The 21,730-nt window shown below is 37.1% G+C and overlaps 9 protein-coding genes across 9 annotated transcripts; 4 read left to right on the top strand and 5 right to left on the bottom strand.

Moving 5' to 3' along the window:
- LOC104784886 (protein BCCIP homolog) lies at positions 204 to 2,314 on the top strand. Its single transcript, XM_010509984.2, has 9 exons — positions 204 to 359; positions 477 to 624; positions 712 to 794; positions 877 to 1,101; positions 1,214 to 1,423; positions 1,513 to 1,578; positions 1,672 to 1,764; positions 1,866 to 1,922; positions 2,021 to 2,314. Exons 2-9 carry the CDS (start codon positions 477 to 479, stop codon positions 2,111 to 2,113), a joined length of 975 nt encoding a protein of 324 aa, XP_010508286.1. The 5' UTR covers positions 204 to 359; the 3' UTR covers positions 2,114 to 2,314.
- On the bottom strand, positions 2,407 to 3,276 carry LOC104788770 (F-box/kelch-repeat protein At3g18720-like). The gene has a single exon (XM_010514552.1). It carries the CDS (start codon positions 3,274 to 3,276, stop codon positions 2,407 to 2,409), a length of 870 nt encoding a protein of 289 aa, XP_010512854.1.
- LOC104784885 (protoheme IX farnesyltransferase, mitochondrial-like) lies at positions 4,122 to 6,612 on the top strand. Its single transcript, XM_010509983.1, has 7 exons — positions 4,122 to 4,586; positions 4,695 to 4,827; positions 4,945 to 5,082; positions 5,170 to 5,303; positions 5,498 to 5,623; positions 5,866 to 5,969; positions 6,062 to 6,612. Exons 1-7 carry the CDS (start codon positions 4,267 to 4,269, stop codon positions 6,397 to 6,399), a joined length of 1,293 nt encoding a protein of 430 aa, XP_010508285.1. The 5' UTR covers positions 4,122 to 4,266; the 3' UTR covers positions 6,400 to 6,612.
- On the top strand, positions 6,726 to 8,335 carry LOC104784884. The gene is made up of 5 exons (XM_010509982.1): positions 6,726 to 6,952; positions 7,134 to 7,250; positions 7,609 to 7,643; positions 7,853 to 7,953; positions 8,043 to 8,335. The coding sequence occupies exons 1-5, from the start codon at positions 6,780 to 6,782 to the stop codon at positions 8,127 to 8,129; spliced, it is 513 nt and encodes a 170-aa protein (XP_010508284.1). The 5' UTR covers positions 6,726 to 6,779; the 3' UTR covers positions 8,130 to 8,335.
- Positions 8,492 to 10,936, top strand: LOC104784883 (ribose-phosphate pyrophosphokinase 5, chloroplastic). Its single transcript, XM_010509981.2, has 9 exons — positions 8,492 to 8,677; positions 8,801 to 8,977; positions 9,129 to 9,377; positions 9,655 to 9,798; positions 9,901 to 10,068; positions 10,155 to 10,224; positions 10,309 to 10,390; positions 10,479 to 10,638; positions 10,723 to 10,936. Exons 1-9 carry the CDS (start codon positions 8,570 to 8,572, stop codon positions 10,759 to 10,761), a joined length of 1,197 nt encoding a protein of 398 aa, XP_010508283.1. The 5' UTR covers positions 8,492 to 8,569; the 3' UTR covers positions 10,762 to 10,936.
- LOC104788769 (endoglucanase 14) lies at positions 11,076 to 12,972 on the bottom strand. Its single transcript, XM_010514551.1, has 4 exons — positions 12,687 to 12,972; positions 11,920 to 12,573; positions 11,553 to 11,834; positions 11,076 to 11,393 (listed from the first exon to the last, which is right to left on the bottom strand). The coding sequence occupies exons 1-4, from the start codon at positions 12,906 to 12,908 to the stop codon at positions 11,076 to 11,078; spliced, it is 1,476 nt and encodes a 491-aa protein (XP_010512853.1). The 5' UTR covers positions 12,909 to 12,972.
- LOC104784882 (endoglucanase 15-like) lies at positions 14,211 to 16,443 on the bottom strand. Its single transcript, XM_010509980.1, has 4 exons — positions 16,187 to 16,443; positions 15,425 to 16,078; positions 15,057 to 15,338; positions 14,211 to 14,792 (listed from the first exon to the last, which is right to left on the bottom strand). Exons 1-4 carry the CDS (start codon positions 16,412 to 16,414, stop codon positions 14,475 to 14,477), a joined length of 1,482 nt encoding a protein of 493 aa, XP_010508282.1. The 5' UTR covers positions 16,415 to 16,443; the 3' UTR covers positions 14,211 to 14,474.
- Positions 18,811 to 19,607, bottom strand: LOC104784881 (RING-H2 finger protein ATL5-like). Its single transcript, XM_010509978.2, has one exon. It carries the CDS (start codon positions 19,465 to 19,467, stop codon positions 19,003 to 19,005), a length of 465 nt encoding a protein of 154 aa, XP_010508280.1. The 5' UTR covers positions 19,468 to 19,607; the 3' UTR covers positions 18,811 to 19,002.
- LOC104784880 (sister chromatid cohesion protein DCC1-like) lies at positions 20,131 to 21,730 on the bottom strand. The gene is made up of 3 exons (XM_010509977.2): positions 21,476 to 21,730; positions 20,472 to 21,389; positions 20,131 to 20,376 (listed from the first exon to the last, which is right to left on the bottom strand). The coding sequence occupies exons 1-3, from the start codon at positions 21,625 to 21,627 to the stop codon at positions 20,274 to 20,276; spliced, it is 1,173 nt and encodes a 390-aa protein (XP_010508279.1). The 5' UTR covers positions 21,628 to 21,730; the 3' UTR covers positions 20,131 to 20,273.

The raw sequence follows: 21,730 nt of genomic DNA, 5'->3' as shown, positions 1-21,730 counted from the left end.
AACCATATAGGTTTACACTTTACATCTTCACAAAACTACAACTAGAGCTACAAAACTGCAAACATATTGAATGGGTCGAAAGGTGATTACACAATAGCGCTTAAGGGGCTTTTTGTTTTGTGTTAGGCTTGATGATTAAACGACGACGTTTAATTAGGGTTTCTTTTTGATACAGAACGGCGTCGTTTGGTTTGTCTTCTCTAAGCTCATAGATTGAAGTCAAAATAGTCTTGTTCGGGTTTTGAGAGACAGAGAGGTTTAAGCTTCTGGTTCTGTATCGTTCGTGTCTGATCACAATCTTCGCATCTCAGAAGGGTTGGATTTGGCTTTTGCGTACTGTTGAGAATCAGCTTTTCCAGGTACGGTTTCTTTTTCTGGTTTTTTTGTTTTTGATTAGAGGAACTCAAATTAAGAACCTTTAATCGTTTTTTCTGGTTGAATTAGTCTGAAATTTTGTTAGCTTTGAATTGAAATAGATGCCTCGAAGACCAATAGGAAGACGATTGGCAAAGCATCAGCCTTTAGCATTTTCACCGTTTATGCGGTTACTTGCTTTTGCTTCATCGTCTAGACGTGATTTGCCTCATCCTGAAGACTGTCAATGTTCTGAAGATATCTCTTTTGGTGAGTAAACTATTATAGTTGAGACCTTTCTGTTCACAACCATTGTATAATTGTAGTGATGTTATATCTATCATTCTAATTTTGTAGATGAAAAGGAAAAGGTCCCTAAGTTACCTAGAAAAGAGAAAGACGAACAATGTTCGGACTCGTCTGATGAAGAAGACTCTCAGGTAAGAGGGGTTAATTTGTTCTTCTGTTGGTTTTGTAGATGAGAAAGATATTTAATTTATCAATGTTTGTTGATCTTTGAAGGGAGATGTGCAAGCAGACTTTGAGTTCTTTGATCCAAAACCTACAGACTTTCATGGTGTGAAGACCCTATTACAGAACTATCTCGATGACAAGGAGTGGGATTTGAGCAGTTTTGTTGATTTGATATTGGAACAAACAACTGTAGGAACTGTTGTGAAAGTTGCAGATGATGAGGACGAGTCAGTATTTGCTGTTGTCACTGCTCTTAACTTGGCAAGATATAAGGCAAGTCACTTGAATGTTCGCTCTGTATTACATGGAGATTGTTGATTTGGTTTTTAGGCTTTGTTGGAGTGAGTCTCTAATCTTGAAATGTTTTTGTTTGGATTTTGTTCAGGACAATAAGTGCTTTAGAGAGGTAAAAGAATTCCTTCGTAAAGTGTGTTCTGAAAAGAATATAACGAAGGATCTAGAAATGCTCTTGGAGAAAAAAGCACAAGATGTTGGTTTATTGGTTTCTCAAAGAGTAATGAATCTTCCCCCACAACTTCTTCCTCCTCTTTATGATGGGTTGTTCGATGAAGTCTCTTGGGCCACTGAAGATGAGGTTTCCGTCTTTTTCATATTAACTCTTAGTGTAACTCCTTATGAGCAATACAAATTTTAACAGTTTTGAAGTTGTTCCTGTTTATATAGCCTACAGGAGAGCTTCGTAGATCATTCCGCTTTAAGTCATATCTTCTAATCACCAAGATTTACAAGGTAATTTTGTGTTTCTTTTAAGACTTTGGTTTGTCTGGCTATCTTGTTTGAATTAGTGATGTACTCATGTGATATGTCTTCTTGGTTATATAGCTGAAGAATCCTCAGCAGAGAAAACCTCGCCGTGGTGAAGAAGACATTGAAGAAACAGTATTTCTTAAGCCTGAAGATGAACTTTTCCTCGAGGTAACTTATTCGTGACATATGATTTTACTCGATTTGTTGTGTGTAGTAAAGGAAAATTAGTTATTCTCTAAACATTTTGTTGAAAAAATTGCATTTTGCAGCTTAGCTCTTGGTCCTTCACTTTCCCCATGTGCTCACAGCTCGTTACTTCTCAAGAAGTAAGTTTTATCTCTCCGGGCTTATTTATACACATAGTTTTGATTTTAATTGTTTCTGTCTTGTGATTTTTTTTTGGTTTTACCGGCGATTCTTACAGATGAAGAATTATCAGCTGATGGGTTTAGTGATGGCCGTGGAAGCAAACAAGATTCCTAAATTCAGACAGATGTTGAACTCTCTCATTGATTAACAATGATGAACATCTTCTTCTTCCTCTACCTCTTCTTCGTTAAAGATTCAGTTGTATCGATTCCCGCCAGTTTTGATTTGGTTAACATTGTACTGTGGGTATCTCCTGCAAAAACTGTGAGGCTCTGTTTTGTTGGGAAACAATGTCTTGTAAAACATTCTCAAAAACATTATTTCTGAATTCTGATAATTCATTTTTAAAACCTCCAAATCAAACTATTACACGTAGCACCATTGTGAAAGTAGCAAGTATATTATTCGTAACGCATAAATTACAAAACATAAAGAAAGGCATCACAAATGAACGTTGTTGTTGGGAGGTGGCTCCACCCAAAGGCGGTGGCGAGACACTCGGTGTGTTGGAGGGGGATCAGAGCTTTTGAGATCACCGAGGGAGTAGTACGTGCCATATTGCTCAAATTCATCAATACACGATGGATATATTTTGTTCCTATGCTCCGTGGAGAGACCAGCTCTTACAAAAGAGGCAGGCAAACTTGTAAATATTGTCAAGCCACCAAGATCTTTCTTCTCTTGCCATTCGTTGCGTTTGGAATTTAGTTTAAACACGGTTGGGTTGCTGTTGTCGCTGTGTGTATAAATAACAAAGATGTCCCCTTGATGCTCCGTCAGAAAAACAGGGTTAAAGTAATCGAAAACATCAAAGGCGGGACATGGTTTCTTCAGTGGAAGAACATTCCATGTGGCTTCTTTAGACGGGTGGAAAACCCCAAGATAGCCGCAGGTACTGAGACAGTAGAACATGCCATCGGAGAAGACACATTTCCCCGAATTGCGAAAGGGTAACTGGTTCTCAAACGAGTGCGTAGTCCATACGGTTTCACCAGGCCGCCAAGTTTCGATCACAACAGTTGCGCGGAATTGGGTGTACGAGATCACCATACAGCTAGCTGATGTAGGAGCGGCTGAGAAGGCTAACCAACGGCAGTTGCGTGTGCGGGGTAGTAAGTAGAAGGAGGTCTCACGGGTAAACGGGTTATGAAGAAGTGGTGTCAGGTCTAGAGTCGAAAGCACCCAACAATCCTTTGAAAAAGCGGGGTTATGGAGACTCATACAATGTAACTTCTCCCTTTGAAACGGGAATCGGAGCTCACATGTTGGAAACCGTAATGGGCGAGGGATAGCGTCCCCCTTAATATGCATTGAGTATCGTGAATTAAAAAGCAGAGGAGAAGGAAGAAGCTGAAACTTGCGAACAGAGACAGCTGCTTCGCACCATGCCTTGCAGACAACGGAAGCTTGTATGTTGTCTTTTAATCCAAGGCCGGACAGTATCTTCCGCAGGATATCTAAGGGTATTAGATCCCCCCCACAATCCTCCTCCTATATCACACTTGTTCTTCTTTTTCGATCCATCCTTAGTTTTTTTTGCATCAGTGCATCTGAGGATTAGAAGAAAGAAGAATCTGGTGTAAGTTAAAGAAAAACTAGAGTGGATCTAATGTTACCAACAAACCCTAACTAAGAGTGTGTTGGTATAGTGAAAGCTACCAACTCTAGGTATGTTCACGTAAGCAGCATATATATATATGAACACGAACATATATAAACCCTAATAAAAAATTTTTTTGAATCTAATGTTAAAAAAATAAACCCTAATATTGATTGGAACAAAAGAGAAAAAAAAACACCGCGATTGGAGCTTTCTTCTTCTTCTTTTTGTACCGGACACTGGAACTGCAACTGCTTCAACTATGGGCTTCACTGTGACCAAAGACGGCGGAGTTGCTGCCGTGTATGTTCGACGGCGCGGCCTCATATTTTCTGTTTCGATGAGGACTAAAAAAAAGTGTAATGTGTTTTGTCCCTTTGTGTATGACATGCAAAAAATTAATGGAGTTCTTATAAATGGGCCTGAGCCCAGAAAAACGAGTAATTGTTATGGTCCATAATGTTAATTTATTTATACAAGTACCCCTGAACTCTCTGATAATGTTCGAATTGACCATAAAACATAATATCTAATTAATTTAATCTTCATTTCCTGTAAAAAGTGAAAGAGCCACCGTGACTCGATTATCTGAAGCCAAAAATCAAAATCTCTTCATTTCATATGATGAAGAAGTGTCTCTCCATCTCCTTCAACGCGTAGAAGAAAGGTTTCAGACGACTGAACGTGTTTAGTTTCGTAAGATGTGGCGAAGATCTGTTGTCTCTCGTATCTCGTCTAGGATCTCTGTTTCTTCTTCTTCGTTACCGACAAACCCTAGACTGATTCCTTGGTCTCGCGAGTTGTGTATCGTTAATAGCTTCACCGAGCCTCCGCTTCCGTCAGAGTCAACTGCTAAGTTAGGGATCACTGGGGTTAGATCCGATGCGAATCGAGTTTTTGCCTCAGGTACTGTCGCCGCCGCAGCTACCACCGGTGAGGTTTCGTCTAGAGTTGCGGCTGTGGCTGGTTTAGGGCATCACTACGCTCGTTGTTATTGGGAGCTTTCTAAAGCTCGACTTAGGTATATGTGTTTTACTTTCTCGTTTCTCATGGGTATTTTGTAAAAATTGGAAATTTCCATTTTTTTTTGGATTCAAAATCCTCATTTTTGTTTGATTGATGTTTGTAGTATGCTCGTGGTTGCGACTTCTGGTACTGGTTATATTCTTGGTACGGGAAATGCTGCAATTAGCTTCCCGGGGCTTTGTTACACATGTGCTGGAACTATGATGATTGCTGCATCTGCTAATTCCTTGAATCAGGTTATAATCTTGGGACAAAGCTGTTATTACAGTACTCAAGCCATTGAAATGTTGAAAATTTCGAGTCATTTTTGTGTTCATGTAGTTGACCTTGCTTGCTTGTTATCCATTTATTAGATTTTTGAGATAAGCAATGATGCGAAGATGAAGAGAACAATGTTACGGCCATTGCCTTCAGGACGTATTAGTGTTCCACACGCTGTTGCATGGGCTACTATTGCTGGTGCTTCTGGTGCTTGTTTGTTGGCTAGCAAGGTGAATGTTTGTTTCTTATGTTTTAATAACTCCAAGTTAGAGAGATTATGAATCTAATCTTTTGCTTCCACGACAAGGTTATTGCAGACTAATATGTTGGCTGCTGGACTTGCATCTGCCAATCTTGTCCTTTATGCATTTGTTTATACTCCGTTGAAGCAACTTCACCCTATCAATACATGGGTTGGGGCTGTTGTTGGTGCCATACCACCATTGCTTGGGTAAATTGTTTTTCCTTTCCTCTTTATTTCACTTAGTTCATGTTTGCTTTTTCCTGAGTTTATTTAGTGTTTATGAGAGAGTTTTAGTAAATTTATTTAAGCAGTTTCTGTTTTGTAAGGCTTTTATAGCTTTTCTTCAAAATGGAATCATAGTTCGCCATATTTATGCTTAGTTATCTTTGAATTTTTTTCAGGTGGGCTGCAGCTTCTGGTCAGATTTCATACAATTCGATGATTCTTCCAGCTGCTCTTTACTTTTGGCAGATCCCTCATTTTATGGCCCTTGCGCATCTCTGCCGCAATGATTATGCAGCTGGAGGGTAAGACCATATGGTTTCATATAATATTAGAATGTCTCCTCCCATGTAATGATGATCTTTGAAGGTCTGTTGAATGATCTCAGTGTCCTAGATAGTGCTAGATAATAGAAAGTGTAAAGCGTCACAACAGTCTACTTTCTGGTGGCTAGATAATAAGTTTCTTCGGCTTAGAAATTAACATTCACAAAACATAGCAACCAAGAGCCAAGTTTTGATTTTGTGTCATATTGCTTTGTTTTCAGTTACAAGATGCTGTCACTCTTTGATCCGTCAGGGAAGAGAATAGCAGCAGTGGCTCTTAGGAACTGCTTTTACATGGTCCCTCTCGGTTTCATTGCCTATGACTGTGAGTCTTGTGGATTCATCTTTCTTTAGTTCAAAGGCTGCACTACTACTACTGTCTCTGATTTATTAGTGTTCCTTCAATTTTTGTGACAGGGGGATTAACTTCAAGTTGGTTTTGCCTCGAATCAACACTTCTCACAATAGCAATAGCTGCAACAGCATTTTCATTCTACCGAGACCGGACAATGCATAAAGCAAGGAAGATGTTCCATGCGAGTCTTCTCTTCCTACCTGTTTTCATGTCTGGTCTTCTTCTACACAGAGTCTCTAATGATAATCAGCAACAACAACTCGTAGCAGAAGAAGAAGCCGGTTTATCAAAAGAAGTAAAAGCTCCTAGACGAAAGAAACGTGTGGCTCAACCTCCAGTGGCTTATGCTTCTGCTGCACCGTTCCCTTTCCTCCCAGCTCCTTCCTTCTATTCTCCATAATAAAACCATTGAGCAAGCTCTTGCAAATTTTTTTGGAGACAGAAGTCAAGAACATTCTGATTTTTGTTTTTCAGTTTACATCTTTGTGGTTATTAATAAGGAAGTGGAGAACGCATACAAATTTTACGTTTTTTTGCTCCACATACATTAATTGTATTTTTCCAAAGTTATGTTTCATATGAAACAATATACACTCTCTGGTTAAACGAGACTCTTGTTATGTGTTAGGTAAACGAGTATGAACGAATTTGGTTTAGGTAAATTATATCAGATAACCGATGTTGGTAGAGTTAAACGAGTAAACCGGGTTGGTTAAAGGTCTCGACGGCTGAAAAAATCAGGAGCCATCGGGATTCTCAGGAAATTGAGCTGCGGCGAAGATGGCGATGAGGTTGAAAACAATGGCGACTTTGCCGAAACTGATTCAAAGTATGAGAAAAGAAGTTCCGAAGCATTCGAATCCTGTGTTGCCGTCTCTACGACGAGCTTTCTCTCTCTATGATCAGATCAATCTGATTGACAATGTTCCTGAAGACCAGCTTCGCTTCCAAGAGTAATCATTTTCAAATTCTCATGTTTCATGTGTCATTATATTTCCTGTATATAAAAAAAAAACTCGTTGTTGTTTGTTCATCGTTGATTTTGGATTTTACCCACCCATTTCTGGGTTTTGGGATTGAATGGTTATGATTAGGGTTCATTGGATTCTCTTTACTTACTTAATTAAATTGCAGGTTTAATGAAACGAGTTTCACGGTGAATGGGGTCAAATACGAAGGAAGCTTACTCTGTGTTGGGAATTTGTTAATGTCATGGAGCCCTCGTAAATTCTCTGAGATCACCACTGATAGGTATAACACTGCCCTCTTGTCTAATTAGGGAACTGTTTCGTTAGCTATGTAGATACATACGTACTTGAGTGTTATTATGAGTCATTTTTCTCAGTCCTAGATTCTAACCATTGTTCTGTGACCACCTCATATCGATAGCCGACTTAGTTTGAAATTGTTGGAGTGAAAGTTTTGTGCTTTTAACAAAAGATTGCCATCAGAGGATTTTTAAAGCTTTGTGGTCTTTTTATGTGTTTGATCAAACTATAGGTTTATTATGTTCGATTAGCGTTCTTTGCTGTCATTGGTTTTGTGCTCTATTTATGAAGTTTATGAATAGTGGCTAAACGTTTGTACATTTGTATTTACATGGATGCAGCTTGTCTATCTTCCAGACAGTTCGACCCATTCCAGGTATTCATAGATTCAATTACAGCCTTTCTCTATCTTGAAAACAAATTTGTTTCATTACTTGCGAAATCTAGTTGTTGAACTAACGACTCTTAGATATGAACATTGGTGAACCAACTATTGCATATTAGCATTAATCTCAGGTCTTGATATACACTGTCTAAACTAAATCATCAACTGTTTTCTGACTCTGTGTTTAACTAACCCTCCAGAGCTCTTAATTATTGGTTGTGGAAGAGACATTCACCCGGTAACTCCCGAGGTCCGTCAGTTTGTGAAATCCATTGGCATGAAACTAGAAACAGTTGATTCTGTAAGCTTCTTAATCCTTTACAAGCTTCTCTATCCCCAAGCTTATAGCTCATAGTTTCTTATGCACTGATATCGGTACATTTAATTCAGAGAAATGCTGCATCAACTTACAACATTCTGAATGAAGAAGGAAGAGTCGTTGCTGCGGCATTGCTTCCATATGGAGTTACATCCTAAACAACACTAACCATTCTGTAGCTCCAAACTGTAAATGATTGTGTTCAGACTTTCCTCGGAATCTCTTCTTAAAAATAAACCGAACTTCATCAGAGTTTTTTTCTTGCGTTTGAGCTTTATATAGACAAACGTTGTAACATCGGCCAGACTTTTTCTCGTATTCACATCTTTTCAAAGAGATATATCAAAATTTTCTCCTCAGGTTATTATATTATAGCATTGTTATTGTTTGGTTACAGAGAAATCGTTACGGTTAGTATTTGTTTTTATTTTTAACAAAATCGTTACGGTTAGTCGTCAATTTCGTATCTCGCGGGCTAAGTAAAAGTAAGTAGAAGAAGAAAAGACTCTTTTACTGTGTTTACGACGACGACGACGAGCTTTTCTTAAAACCCTAAAATCTCTCTCTCTCTCTCTCTCTTCGGATCCAATTCGAAAACATGGCGTCTCTGGTTCAACCATCGCCTACTTTTCCGGCGCTACATCTCCGCCGTTCTTCTCTGATTCGTCCCCCTTCTTCTTCTTCTTCTTCGGTTCGATTTCCTCTTGTAAGTCTCTTCTTGATTCCTCTCACTCTTCCGACTCTATCTGATATCAGTAGCCTTTTTTACAGTCTTCGCTTGTATCTGATGAATCTTCTTCTTCTTCGATTGTTTAATGTTGAATAACAGAAGTGTAACGCGGCGGATCCGTACAAGTTCGACGGCGGAAACTCCTCCGGTTTCCATCTGCTTACAGGCGACACCGTTCCCGCAAGTTTTTCGAGGACTCGTTTGGAAGATTCGATTTACAAGAACACCACTCGCCTCCGTATCTTTTCCGGCACTGCTAATCCTGCCTTAGCTCAGGTTTCTTTCTTAATTTAAGTTGCAAGAATAAGGAACAAACTGATTAGTAGCTTTTGACTGGAGATTTGTTCAATTGCTTCCTAAACGATTAGGAAGAAACTGATTTGTGTGATTTTGTCGTTTGTTCATTGGATGTTTTATGATGATACAGGAGATTTCTTGCTATTTGGGTCTGGATCTTGGGAAAATCAAGATTAAACGTTTTGCTGATGGTGAGATCTATGTTCAGCTGGAAGAGAGTGTAAGGGGATGCGATGTGTTCCTTGTACAGCCTACATGCCCACCTGCTAATGAAAACCTTATGGAATTGCTTGTTATGATTGATGCTTGTCGGAGAGCATCTGCCAAAACTATCACCGCTGTGATTCCTTACTTTGGTTATGCTCGAGCTGATAGAAAGGCAAGTCCCTTCTTTAAAATCTGTCTTGGAATGGTGGTATCTTCTTTTATAATGTTACATCTTGGTTTACACGCATACTGATTCGTTTCCAAAAGTAATCAATTGTCAGCTTAAAGTCAGATCTATAGGTAGTTAGTATTCAGATGTAATCAAATTGGTAGCTTACTTCTCTTGATGTAGCTGATTTAGTGATTTGTGTTCGTCAATTGTCTCATTCCTGTGGCTCCATTTAGTTTCTCGTTGATGGCTAACTCTTTCAATCTACAAATTTTTGCAGACTCAAGGACGTGAATCTATTGCAGCTAAGCTTGTGGCAAATTTGATAACACAGTCTGGTGCAGACCGTGTCCTTGCTTGTGATCTTCACTCAGGACAGTCTATGGGCTACTTTGACATTCCAGTTGATCATGTTTATGGCCAGGTAAGGTTTCTATCTTAATGGATTCCTCAAAGCATTGAGTTCCTTTTGTGACTATTGATTTTCTTATGGTAACTTCTTTTTGTACTTAATATTCATGAACAGCCTGTGATACTTGATTACCTAGCAAGTAAGGGCATATCCTCTGATGATTTGGTGGTAGTTTCACCTGACGTTGGTGGTGTCGCAAGGGCTCGTGCTTTTGCCAAGAAGTTATCTGATGCACCTTTAGCAATAGTTGATAAAAGACGTCATGGGCACAATGTTGCAGAGGTAACAACCCATTTGCAAATACATTTCAACCAAGACTGGAAATTCCAGTCTGGAATTGACATTTGACAATCCATTTCATTATGTAGGTGATGAACTTAATTGGGGATGTTAAAGGAAAAGTAGCTATAATGGTGGACGACATGATTGACACAGCAGGTGAGTTATAAGTCCTTATCTAACTGCATATAAACCTGTAAACACTCTCTGTTATCTTTAGATACTTATGTTTGAACATATTAGGAACCATAAGCAAAGGTGCGGCTCTGTTACACCAAGAAGGAGCAAGAGAAGTATACGCCTGTACCACTCATGCTGTTTTTAGGTAAGTCCATGAAAGATCTTCTAAGTGCTGGAAGTATTTACATAGAAAGAATCTTATATATCCATTTGTTTTCTATATTCGGAAACAGCCCTCCTGCAATCAGCAGACTATCGAGCGGACTGTTTCAAGAGGTGATCATAACCAACACGATTCCATTGTCAGAGAAAAACTATTTTCCTCAGCTTACAGTTCTCTCAGTAGCAAACCTTTTGGGGGAGACCATATGGCGTGTTCACGATGATTGCTCCGTAAGTAAACAAATACAATTCTTCGAAAGCAGGTTGTGTTTTAAGAGAAAAATTGGGTCTAACGAACTATTTTGGATTTCTCAGGGAGCCATTGAGCCATTTTCGACACTGGGGATTGATTGAGTAATGCAACAGCGGTAAAGAATCGACTTATAGACTCTCACAGTAGTATGAATTTTCTGATAATGTACAAATTCTTTTGTGTTGTAAATGTTAGACGTGAGTGTGATTGTTAAGAACAGAACACTTTTGTAGAGAAGAGAGTAATGAAACCAGCTTTCGAACTTTTAAGAATACAGTTTTTTGTGTCTTTTTGTATCCAATCATTTAGAAAATAGCTAACAATTCAAGATGAATAATTTTCTTTAAATATCAAATATGTTTAATTTGCAAGCCTAAAAACGTGGTCTAAAAGCGATATACAGAGAGAGGTAAGATCAAGCAACGGCGGCCAAGACACCAACAAGTGGAGCAGCGGTGACCGGTGCAGGTTCAGCTTCCAGATAATCAGTCCTATCATCTCCGTAAACATCGTTATCGTTGGGTCCTCCTACGACTGCTCCGACTAAAACATTAGGGTTTGGTGCAGGATTGTGAAACCATGCATCGAACCCTTGAATGCACGCCACAGGTGTTTGGTCCTTGGTGATCGATATAATTGAGGCTGCTCTATGATGAGGTCTTTGGGGATAATTGGTCCCAAATCCAACCATGTAGCTCATATTCTTAGGGTTCGACCCAAGTATGTAATCTACCTATATGATATTTTCATTGAAATAAGATATTAGTAAATAATAGAAGAATAAATCATCATTCCATTCATTGACAATTAAATAGGTAATTATTATATGAAAAAGTCTTGATATCATTTCAAGAAAATGTCTTATGGTTGGTACTATATTAGGTTGAACTACCTGAGAACGAGCGAGGTTGAGAAGATCAGAAGCTTCAAGAGCGCCATTGGGACAATGGATGGAGGCTTTTGCGTCTTCAAGATATTTAGAATAGGCAGAGAGGACGAAGGAAGCGGCAGCCGTGTATTGGAGGTTGTTCCACGGCAAGAACCAGAGCAAACCACCCGGGGTTTTCTTAACGTTATTGGAACCTTTTTGAGCACAGTTGCAGATAAACTGTTCCGCCATACTCTTGAACTCTGCGATCTTTCCATTGCTCTCTACTTTAGCTTCAAATGCAAGCTGCTTTTGCACAACTTTGTGTTATGATTGTTTCTTGTTACATAAGTTACTGATGTGTTTTCTTTAGTGAATAATCATAGCCTACCTTGGCGACCAAGACTTGTGCTCCCACAAACTTATCGTCCCACGCGAAAACAGTCCTTGGACCTCCACTACCAGATGCTTGTGTTAGATAATCGAGATAAGTCTGGTCGTTGGTGGCACGATGGAGCCAAGCTGCAGCCCACAACAACTCATCTTCGTATCCACTGCTCGCGTAGAAGCCACCCGCGTTAGAAATGGAGTTTTGGTAAACGCCAGGGTGAGCCTTAGCGAATTCAAATAAATCTTTTGCATGACCAATGAGTATATTGGCATAGACTTCATCACATGGTGCAAAGGCTACAGAAGCGGCAGCCATTGCTGCAGCTGTCTCACCTGCTAGGTCAGCGCCTGGATGTTGAGCATCAATACGAAATGAAGGACGCGGAGTGGTCATATCCTCGGGTCTCATCCAGCACCCGTGGTCAGAGTTTCCCTCACCCACTTGTCCGTAAAGAACATCAGGCTCGGGATGGGCTTTGATGAGATAGTCAGTCGCCCATTTGAGAGCCGCAAGGACGTTTTCGTACTCCTGATGAACCTTAAGCTGCGATGCCATCTCTATACTGCTCCAAGCTAGCATTGTTGTTGTGAACGCCAACGGAAATCCAAACTTCATGTTGTCTCCGGCATCATAATACCCTCCGGTGAGATCAACCTATGTTTTTCACAATTAGCAAAATGTCATACTGGCTTAAATCTAACAAATATACATTACAAAAAAAAATGAAAATATTTGGGGCAAAGCTTAGGATTTGGGTTCTAAATTACATGAACATCAGAACCGTCTCTAAGTGCAGAATCTCCTCTCCAAGTAACTCTTTGGTTCGGAGGTAATTTTCCAGAGCGTTGAGCTTCGAAATACAAAAGACTCTTTGTGAGAGCTTCTCCATAATCTGTAGAGACAGCTCCTCGAGCCATCGACATTAAAAATAACACAATGCAAATACTTGTCCATAAGCATTGTGAAGATCCATTTTTCAATTGAGACATCGTTTGAAAAAAAAAAAAAATTAGACGATCTCAAGACCAGTTTGAAAGAACAATTGATTTTACTTTGTTTCTTCTGTTTGTCATATCTTTGTAGTCTATATGTGTTCAACTATTTATAGAGAATCTCTATAAGATGGAATCCATGGCTAATTAAGGATCATTCACATTCGTATCTTTACAAAATAGAACAATATAGTTAGCTAAACATTTGTAGCCTAAAAATTTTCATATTATTATTAGACATCTTTTCAAATATCATACCTAAAAGATATAGATAAGACCATAAGATATGTGTATTAAAGGAGAAAGTAGGAGAAAATTTTAGTTTACAAAAATAAGAAAAAATTGCCCTCCCGTTAAAAAAAAATTTCTAATTAAATAAAGTTGAAAATATTGTTTTTGAATAAATTATTTAATTATGAGATGATCTATGTTTATATAAAAGTGAGTATTCTCAAAATTTAGAATTAATAATTAACTGTATATTATCCTTAATCCTTTTTTTATTTTTTTGTAAAATTAATAATTAAAAATTAAAAAGAAGTAAATTATATTATAATTTCAAATTTTATGAAATATATATATAATCTCCTTATAAGTATTTTAAAAATTTTGTATTTTCTTAAAAAATCTATAATTTTTGATAATTATCTTTTCACCTTATTAATATTTTTTAAAACAAAATATTTTATTTTTGTTGTAATCATATTTCTCCTATTAAATATTAACTTTTACACATGTCAAAATCTGAGATTGATAACTTACAAATGTCAAAATCTTGTTAATGGCTAACTTTCAAATTTTATGAAATATATATATAATCTCCTTATAATTATTTTAAAAAACTTTGTATTTTCTTAAAAATTCTGTAATTTTTTATAATTATCTTTTCACATTATTGATATTTTTTAAAACAAAATATTTTATTTTTGTTGTAATCATATTTCTTTTATTAAATATTACACATGTCAAAATCTTTTACACATGTCGAAATCTGAGATTGATAACTTGACACATATCAAAATCTTGTTAATGACTAACTTTCAAAATCCAATTTTATATAATAAGATAAGAATTTGAAGTTTAAAATAAAAAATTCTTATCCATGTATAAAATGTACTTTTCGGTATAAGAGGTACAATATATTTTGTATAAGATGTACATCATATGTATTGGTTTTTCATCAGTTTTAAACATTTGTTGATTAATTGAATGATGGTAGCTATATAGTTGTTACAATATTATAAAAGTTAGATATCTTTGAATTTTTCCCTTTTTTAATTTTTGTTAGAAGGCGATCAACAGAGAGTTTAACAACTTCCATGAGAACCAAACTAAACACTTATAACCAGACCTTAACTGAACCGAAATCACTAGTTTCGAAAGTTTCATTACATCAAGTTATTATTTATTTTTGACAATACATCAAGTTATTATAACATATCAAAATTTGTTTTTCTACCCTTAGACCTAAAACGTTAGTTGCTAGAGCGTCTTAGGAAAATGAAGTTCAAAGACAGTCAGTCATACATTATTAGGTAGAAACAAATAGAGATATAACTAAGGTCATGCGATGGCAGCCAAAACACCAACCAAAGGAGCAACCGTGACTGTATCAGGCTCACCGTGCTGAGGATCAGACCGGTTATCTCCATAACCATCGTTCTCGTCCGGTCCACCTACAATTGCTCCAACCAAAACATTAGGATTCGGTTTGGGATTGTTGAACCAAGTTCCATACCCTCCTTTGCATGTCACCGGTCTATGATCCATCTTGATTGACACTATGGAGGCTCCTCTATGGTGTGGTCTTCTAGGATAATTGGTGCCGTATCCGACCATGTAGCTCATCTTCTTGGGGTTTGACCCAAGTATGTAGTCAACCTGTTACATGGACCATGTAAAAATATTATTTTTATCTTGACGTACGTATGAAACTTTTAATTAATCCTCACGTAAAAATTCTAATATCTACGAAGACATTGTTCTCTCTTGTTGGCTGTGGCCATTACGAACATCTATAAGTGCACACTGTCTCTTTTTTGTATATTTTGTTAAATTAAGTTTTGAGGATTCTCAAAACTTGATTTAATTAGTCTTAAAACTTGATTTAATTTGAAAAAGAAGTAAAACGAATGCCTGTCTAACCTGGGCCCGAGCGAGGTTACGAAGCTCAGAAGCTTGAAGGACGCCACGGGGGCATCGGACCGATGTATGTGCAGCGTCAAGGTATTTTGCATAAGTGGCTAAGACGAGAGAAGCGGCGGTTGTGTATTGGAGGTTATCCCATGGCAAGAACCAGAGCAAACCTCCTCGAGTCTTCTTAATGTTGTTGGAACCCTTTTGAGCGCAATTGCAGATAAATTGCTCCGCCATACTCTTGTATTCAGCCATCTTCCCTACGTTCTTCACTTTGCCTTCCAAAACAAGCTAACATTTGCACACAAAAAAAAGTTAGTCAAGTGTCGTGCAAGTAATAAGGGCATGGTCAATTTTAGGGAATTCTCGTAACCTACCTTGGCTGCCAAGACTTGTGCTCCCAAGAACTTATTGTCCCACGAAAAAATGGAGCTCACACCTCCGCTACTAGAAGCATGTATTAAATAATCGAGGTAGGTCTGTTCTCCAGTGGCCCGGTGAAGCCAAGCCGCAGCCCACAACAACTCGTCTTGATAGCCGCTGCTTGTGTAAAAGCCAGCCGCCTTAGGAATAGAGCTATGGTAGACCCCGGGGTAAGATTTAGCGAAATTGAACAGACTTTTTGCGTGAGAAATGAGTTTTTTGGCATAAACTGCATTAGACGAGGCAAAAGCCAATGAGGCTGCGGCCATCGCTGCTGCTGTCTCGCCAGCCAGATCAGCTCCTGGATGTTGAGCATCAATGCGGTATGAAGGACGTGGAGTGGTCATATCCTCGGGTCTCATCCAACACGCGTGGTCCGAGGCACCATCGCCCACTTGTCCGTACAGGACATTAGGCTGAGGATGTGCATTAATGAGATAGTCGGTGGCCCACTTGATAGCCGCGAGGGCGTTTTGGTGCTCCTTGCGGGCTTTAAGCTGCGATTCCATCTCTACACTGCTCCAAGCTAGCATGGTCGTCGTGAACGCCAAAGGAAATCCAAACTTCATATTGTCTCCGGCATCGTAATACCCTCCAGCGAGATTAACCTATTTTTATAGTTAGAAAATATATAATATAATTTTACTTCAAGAAATATTCATCACACAAAAGATAATGAGAAAAGAAAAAGGAAAAAGATTGGGTTATAAAATTACATGAGCATCAGCACCGTCTCTGAGTGCAGAATCTCCTCTCCAAGTAACTCTTTGTTTCGCTGGCAATTTTCCGGAGCGTTGAGCTTCGAAAAACAAAATACTCTTTGTGAGAGCGTCTGCATAATTTGCATTTTCAGAAACGTCTCCACGAGTAACCGATAAGAATAATAACAACACAATTCTAATGCCTTTGATTTTGGTGAAACATTCTGATGACACACTAGACATGGTTGCAAACGTTTTTTTTTTTGCATATATTCGATTGTATCCAATATATCATATTTATACTAAATAATATATATATATACACATATAGTATATACTAAAAGACATTTGATTTTTCACTATATATAGAATTATATATAGTCAATGAATGGTATATATGGAAAAAAATCCTAATCCTCTTTAGACTATATCCTACTATATTAATTGAGAAATACAAATATGAAACTTAATTAAAATTAATTATTTAATTAATTAAAATGTGTAAAAAATTACATTCAATTGCTATTAGAAAACTTAATTAAAATTAATATTAATTAATTAATTAAAAACGAAAATTGTGACACATAAAATAAAATAAATTGTAGAAAAAAAAAAGAACAACTATTAGAATCAAAACCAATTCGTCCTAAAAAAAATTAACAGTTAAGATTTTAAAAATCTAATCAAATAAAATCTATATAACCACAAATTTTATCAAAAAAACTTTTCCAGCCCAAGTTAAAATTTTTATCAAAAATCTAATCAAATAAAATATATAACAGTTTGCTTAGATTTTAAAAATTAATAAACTAAAAAATAAAAGATATAGATATAGTATCTTATCTATTTTAAAAAGTTATACTTTTATTTTAGCCACTGTTCTTTAGGAAATAAAACTAAGTTGAGATTTAAATATATTTAATACTTGAAGGTGCTTATTACAGAAAAAAGGAAATCACATAAAGAAAAATAATGAATGTTGTTTTCAAAGAAGTTTTTCAGAACCTTCAGTATCTATATTTAGTTGCTCTGTTTACATATTAGTTATATCTTTTTACTTACTTCACAATTATATCAAAAATTGCGTTTAATTGACAAAGGTTTAAACAATTTTATTTATTATGCAAATGTTTTATTGACAGATTTTTAATAAACATTTATAAAATACAAAAAAATAATAATATAAGCAAACCAAATTTTTAATCACAAACCATTAAATATAACATAATAATAAAATAAATTATTACAAATTTTCATCTAAAGAAAAATCAGTCTGCGGTTTTCCGCAGGTTAATACATAGTATAGTATGAAATTTAAACTAGGTCAAACACAACTTAACAAAAAAAAAAAAAATCGTAGGAACATAAAAAAAATTGATGAGGACAAATGTGTTTTTTTCTCCATAATCTAATAATAAATGACGGTACCAGAAAATGTCATGAGCCATGAGCGGAATTTTGGATTCTAAATAATGGAATGATATCACTTCTGGCGATCTCGATCAATGTATTATCTTCATGGAATAGGCAACATATATAAAAGTTTCAATGAATAACCAAAATTGCACAGGGGTACTACTTAAATATCGTTGTTTTCATTGTGTCACCGTCTGAATTTAAACTCGTATAATGCATGTTATTAAAACTGTATACTCTTGGGTCTTTAATTAATTATTGGCTTGGATGAATTAGAAGTTTAATTGCGCGAAGGTACATTTCCAATATTTTAAATACTAAAAAAAAAAAAATATATCCCAAATGTGTTCTGAATACTTTTAACACGAGAAAGATAGGCTGAAAAGTCAAAAATATATATGGAAGTGTTACAAGAGTGAACCTTCTCAGATGGATCAAATGAGCTCATCATGGTTTGTCCGACCACCAATATTTCGTATCATTGTTAACACAAACCGAGTATGGAATCCAACAAAGTAATCTAACCGGTATATTATCTGCTTGTGGTGACATACATTGCATAGTGGACGACGCAGCTTGATGAGAAAACTTTGGAGATTTCATAACGTTTAATATGAGATTTATTACAAGAATCTCGGTCCTCGGACCAATAATATGTCTTTGCTTTTGCGCTAACAAGATACTCTAGCAAAAAGTATCGATCCCATTCACATATACTATATAGTTTAAATAGTCTGACTTCATTACAAGTGCAATAATCACTATATCTGCTCAATTGAGTTCAGATCAAGATATTTCTCAGATATCAGAAATTTCTTTTCTCTTTTTTTGTTTGTTTTGTTTTTTAGTTATTCCCTTCTTCTACGACACGTAGTGCCGGATTCGTTGGCAGTTTTAACTTACTCCTAAATTCTTATGTCGATGTTTGCCTCTTAAGGGGTTTTGGAATAACATTTAGTAGTTGACCAAGAAAAACACAACTATTACTCTTTTGTTTTTGTTTTATTTGTTGGCTAAGTAAAAAAAAAAAACAATTATCTGATAGACGGACAAAACCCACTATTTGATAGACTAGAAGCACTTTGTTGGAGACAAAAAAAAGCAACTGTATTGGGTGGTGGATTAGATAATAGTTGGTAAGAAAAATTCTAAAGTGGTGAAGAAAAACAAACATCTTTAGGAAGTGTATTATAAAAACACTAACTAATAATACTGTCACTTTCTCCACAAGATAACATGTTAGAGGTTTGTATTTTCTTGTTCATAGAGTTCAATATTCCAAATTCCAGGGTGTTACATACTTTTTTATCATTTTGGTGTGAAGAGAACTATACAGTAAAAAAAAAATGAATGAGTACATTAATTAATTTCTACAAAAACATTGATAAACTCGTGTTTAAGTAGTCCTAATTAAATTAATCAAATATTGTTGACGATGACGCCGCGTCAGGGAAGGTTCCTTTGGTAAACATATCGAACACGCCGGGAGGAACAATAAGCGCGAGCAGAGGGTTTCCGGGAGGCGCCGGAGGAATCTGAGCTCTACAAAGAGGACACGTGGACTTCTTTTCCAGCCACGGATCGATGCAATCAGCGTGGAAACAATGGCTGCACGCCGTTATCCTCCTCATCCTCTCTCCCTCCGCCGCGTCTTCAAGACAAATCGTACAATACGTCGTCGACGAATGTTTTTCATCAGCCGCGGTTCTTCTTATCCATCTCCGACGATGGACCGTGAACGTACGGTAACGTCGCCAAGAACGGCTCGCGAGGAAACTAGCGAATCTAAAGAAGAGACGTAGAGTGAAGACGACGAGGAACGCGATGATGATGGAGTCGGCTACGAACTCTGAGAATCTTACGAGAGAGTCAGTAAACATTCTTTCTCGAGAAACAAAAAAAATTAGTTTAGAGATAAGTTTGGCACAAGTAACAACGCTCTCTATTTGTGTGTATATAAATGATATATAGTACTGTAAGGTGGTGTATCGTGGTTGAGATCAACGGTCTTTGTTTAATCTCATTGGGGTTTATTAAAATAAAAGAAAGGTGATTCTTAATGCTTAATGCTTTTTATACTAGTATTATTATATATACTTCCTACTTTGTTGTAGTTTCGAAGCAACTCACTTTTTTATCTCCTGAATTTGACTTCGTCATAAAAGTCCATTCAAGTATTTGGTCAGTCCATTCGAATTCTGTAGGCTAACTAATATTAGTGGGGGTATTAAACAATGCTAATAGATAGAGAAAAAACGAATTTGAGAGCTTGGCTCTATGTTTCCTTAAAGTTTTTGGGTTTAGTCAAAACTTAATTAGTTTAAAAATACATGGAACGTATTCTACTTTTCTACTTGTACATTCAAACAAAGTATCTTGCTCTGCACAAAACAAATGAAGCATCTTTTTCATTTAATTGATGTTGAACCGTATAGGACAAAGAAGGCTAAACCAGGACCCAAGTCGATCTCTTCAATTTTGGCCCAGGCAATAAATATAGGTTTTTAACGTTTATGCAAAAATACGCAAGTGCCGACCAAAAAAAGACTAAACCACATAAATTGGATGATCTGTGTGACCTGTAATTTCACAAAACTCTACCACACTTCTTGTCGTCTAACATCAACTAACACAAATTATAACAAAGAAGCCAAAAAAGGTTTAGAAATAGAGAGAAACTATCTTTTCATCTTGCACTAAAGACAGGTGGTGCATCAGCTTTAGGCTGAGCTCTGCGTGTGTATTTCAAAAGCAATCCTTCCATAGAAAGCCTAGGAACATGAAGATCCCTGCAATTAACACATACATAACCAACACAAATCAATTCACAAATCAATAAGAACTTATAATGAAATGTTTTACATCAGAAACTTTGTTCAGTTACCTCAAGTAAGGCTCCAAGTCTTTCCATTCCCATTTTGACCTATGTTTAAAGAGTATAGAGAATCTCTCTGCTGGAGTTGAAGGCAGAGAGCGTACGCTGAATGTATAAACCCGTGTCTCGATCCCTATCGTCTCTGTTAAAACCTCTCCTTCAAGCATCTCGAACTTTCCTTCCATCCCATCCGGAATCTTCTTCTTCCACTCTTCCATAAAACTCTCTAGTCTCATCTTTTCATCTCTCAGTACCTGTCTAGCAAAGTGCAAACACACAAGCCTCGGTTCCAACTTCCACTTACCAGTTCCATTACTACTAACTCTAGAGCCAAACACGCGCAAGCAGGGACTCGCGAGCTTACTAGGAAACTCATCAGCTACTAACGAACTCACAACTTCATCTTCATCAAGATCATCAAAAGACCAATAATTCAGAACACAGTTATGAAGGAGCATTCTCAGAATCACGTCTAGGTAATTCTCATCAATAACCCTCCAGTAACCATCAATCTCAACAGCAGAGAGACTCTCCAACCCAACACTCAACTCCTCATCACTCGCTTGAACCGTGTTAACCAAATCATTCCAAGTATACAACTTTACACCCTTCTTCTCATTATTATCATCATCTAAGCCATTATCATCATCCATCATGGCGTCTACTTCAGACGCACCATATGGATTAGCTGATAAAAGCTGCTTGAGTTTATCAAGCCTAGGAGAAACCTCAACAAGTTCCATATTACCAGGAGCAATTTTGAGAACCGATACAAGCGGCTTATCGTTGTTGTTGTTGATGTTAGTATCATCATCATCAGGAGGAATAAGGAACATGGAATTGGAATTACCAACGAATTTGATAGCAAAGGTCTTGGATTTGGTGCAGAGAACAGCATCTTCATCAGCAAGTCCCCTCAATGTTACCCTAAATCGAGAAACCCTTTAATCCTAAATAACATGAAGAATCGAAAACAAAGCGAAAACAGAGATTCAATTAAATAAAAATGGTACCTTTGATTGAAGATGTCAGAGACGAGATTGTCATCAGCTTCGAGAAGAAGTAGATCATCGTGAGGCCCAAAAGAAGGGTGATACGAAATTGGAATTGAAGATCCAGGTTTGAGATCTATCACTGCTTCAGCTCCTCCAATTCCTTCCGCCATTACAATGTCACGGGGTATGATGGTATGCGACTGTTGAATCAGAGAGAGTGAGTAATCACGAAATCCATAGGATTTTAAAGCACTGTCTGTCTATCGGTAGAGA

The sequence above is a fragment of the Camelina sativa genome, chromosome 5, assembly GCF_000633955.1.
Source record: "Camelina sativa cultivar DH55 chromosome 5, Cs, whole genome shotgun sequence".
In the NCBI taxonomy this organism is placed as follows: Eukaryota; Viridiplantae; Streptophyta; class Magnoliopsida; order Brassicales; family Brassicaceae; genus Camelina; species Camelina sativa.
The sequence above is the reverse complement of the archived record's forward strand: the minus strand, read 5'-3'. Positions and strand labels throughout refer to the sequence as shown.

Bases quoted from the DNA above. Each gene is read 5' to 3' on its own strand.
- LOC104784884 (XM_010509982.1), top strand. From the start codon at position 6,780: ATGGCGATGAGGTTGAAAACAATGGCGACTTTGCCGAAACTGATTCAA. The intron at 7,251-7,608 runs GTATAACACTGC...ACATGGATGCAG, and splicing joins TCTGAGATCACCACTGATAG to CTTGTCTATCTTCCAGACAG. The intron at 7,954-8,042 runs GTAAGCTTCTTA...CATTTAATTCAG, and splicing joins AACTAGAAACAGTTGATTCT to AGAAATGCTGCATCAACTTA.
- LOC104784886 (XM_010509984.2), top strand. From the start codon at position 477: ATGCCTCGAAGACCAATAGGAAGACGATTGGCAAAGCATCAGCCTTTA. The intron at 1,102-1,213 runs GCAAGTCACTTG...GATTTTGTTCAG, and splicing joins TTAACTTGGCAAGATATAAG to GACAATAAGTGCTTTAGAGA. The intron at 1,579-1,671 runs GTAATTTTGTGT...TTGGTTATATAG, and splicing joins TAATCACCAAGATTTACAAG to CTGAAGAATCCTCAGCAGAG.
- LOC104788770 (XM_010514552.1), bottom strand. From the start codon at position 3,276: ATGCATATTAAGGGGGACGCTATCCCTCGCCCATTACGGTTTCCAACA.
- LOC104784885 (XM_010509983.1), top strand. From the start codon at position 4,267: ATGTGGCGAAGATCTGTTGTCTCTCGTATCTCGTCTAGGATCTCTGTT. The intron at 5,304-5,497 runs GTAAATTGTTTT...AATTTTTTTCAG, and splicing joins GCCATACCACCATTGCTTGG to GTGGGCTGCAGCTTCTGGTC. The intron at 5,624-5,865 runs GTAAGACCATAT...CTTTGTTTTCAG, and splicing joins AATGATTATGCAGCTGGAGG to TTACAAGATGCTGTCACTCT.
- LOC104788769 (XM_010514551.1), bottom strand. From the start codon at position 12,908: ATGTCTCAATTGAAAAATGGATCTTCACAATGCTTATGGACAAGTATT. The intron at 11,835-11,919 runs GTAGGCTATGAT...GTGCAAAAGCAG, and splicing joins CACAAGTCTTGGTCGCCAAG to CTTGCATTTGAAGCTAAAGT. The intron at 11,394-11,552 runs GTAGTTCAACCT...AATATCATATAG, and splicing joins TCAACCTCGCTCGTTCTCAG to GTAGATTACATACTTGGGTC.
- LOC104784882 (XM_010509980.1), bottom strand. From the start codon at position 16,414: ATGTCTAGTGTGTCATCAGAATGTTTCACCAAAATCAAAGGCATTAGA. The intron at 16,079-16,186 runs GTAATTTTATAA...CTATAAAAATAG, and splicing joins GAGACGGTGCTGATGCTCAT to GTTAATCTCGCTGGAGGGTA. The intron at 15,339-15,424 runs GTAGGTTACGAG...TGCAAATGTTAG, and splicing joins CACAAGTCTTGGCAGCCAAG to CTTGTTTTGGAAGGCAAAGT.
- LOC104784881 (XM_010509978.2), bottom strand. From the start codon at position 19,467: ATGTTTACTGACTCTCTCGTAAGATTCTCAGAGTTCGTAGCCGACTCC.
- LOC104784883 (XM_010509981.2), top strand. From the start codon at position 8,570: ATGGCGTCTCTGGTTCAACCATCGCCTACTTTTCCGGCGCTACATCTC. The intron at 9,378-9,654 runs GCAAGTCCCTTC...AAATTTTTGCAG, and splicing joins ATGCTCGAGCTGATAGAAAG to ACTCAAGGACGTGAATCTAT. The intron at 9,799-9,900 runs GTAAGGTTTCTA...ATTCATGAACAG, and splicing joins TTGATCATGTTTATGGCCAG to CCTGTGATACTTGATTACCT.
- LOC104784880 (XM_010509977.2), bottom strand. From the start codon at position 21,627: ATGGCGGAAGGAATTGGAGGAGCTGAAGCAGTGATAGATCTCAAACCT. The intron at 21,390-21,475 runs GTACCATTTTTA...TTCTCGATTTAG, and splicing joins TCTGACATCTTCAATCAAAG to GGTAACATTGAGGGGACTTG. The intron at 20,377-20,471 runs GTAACTGAACAA...TGTTAATTGCAG, and splicing joins GACTTGGAGCCTTACTTGAG to GGATCTTCATGTTCCTAGGC.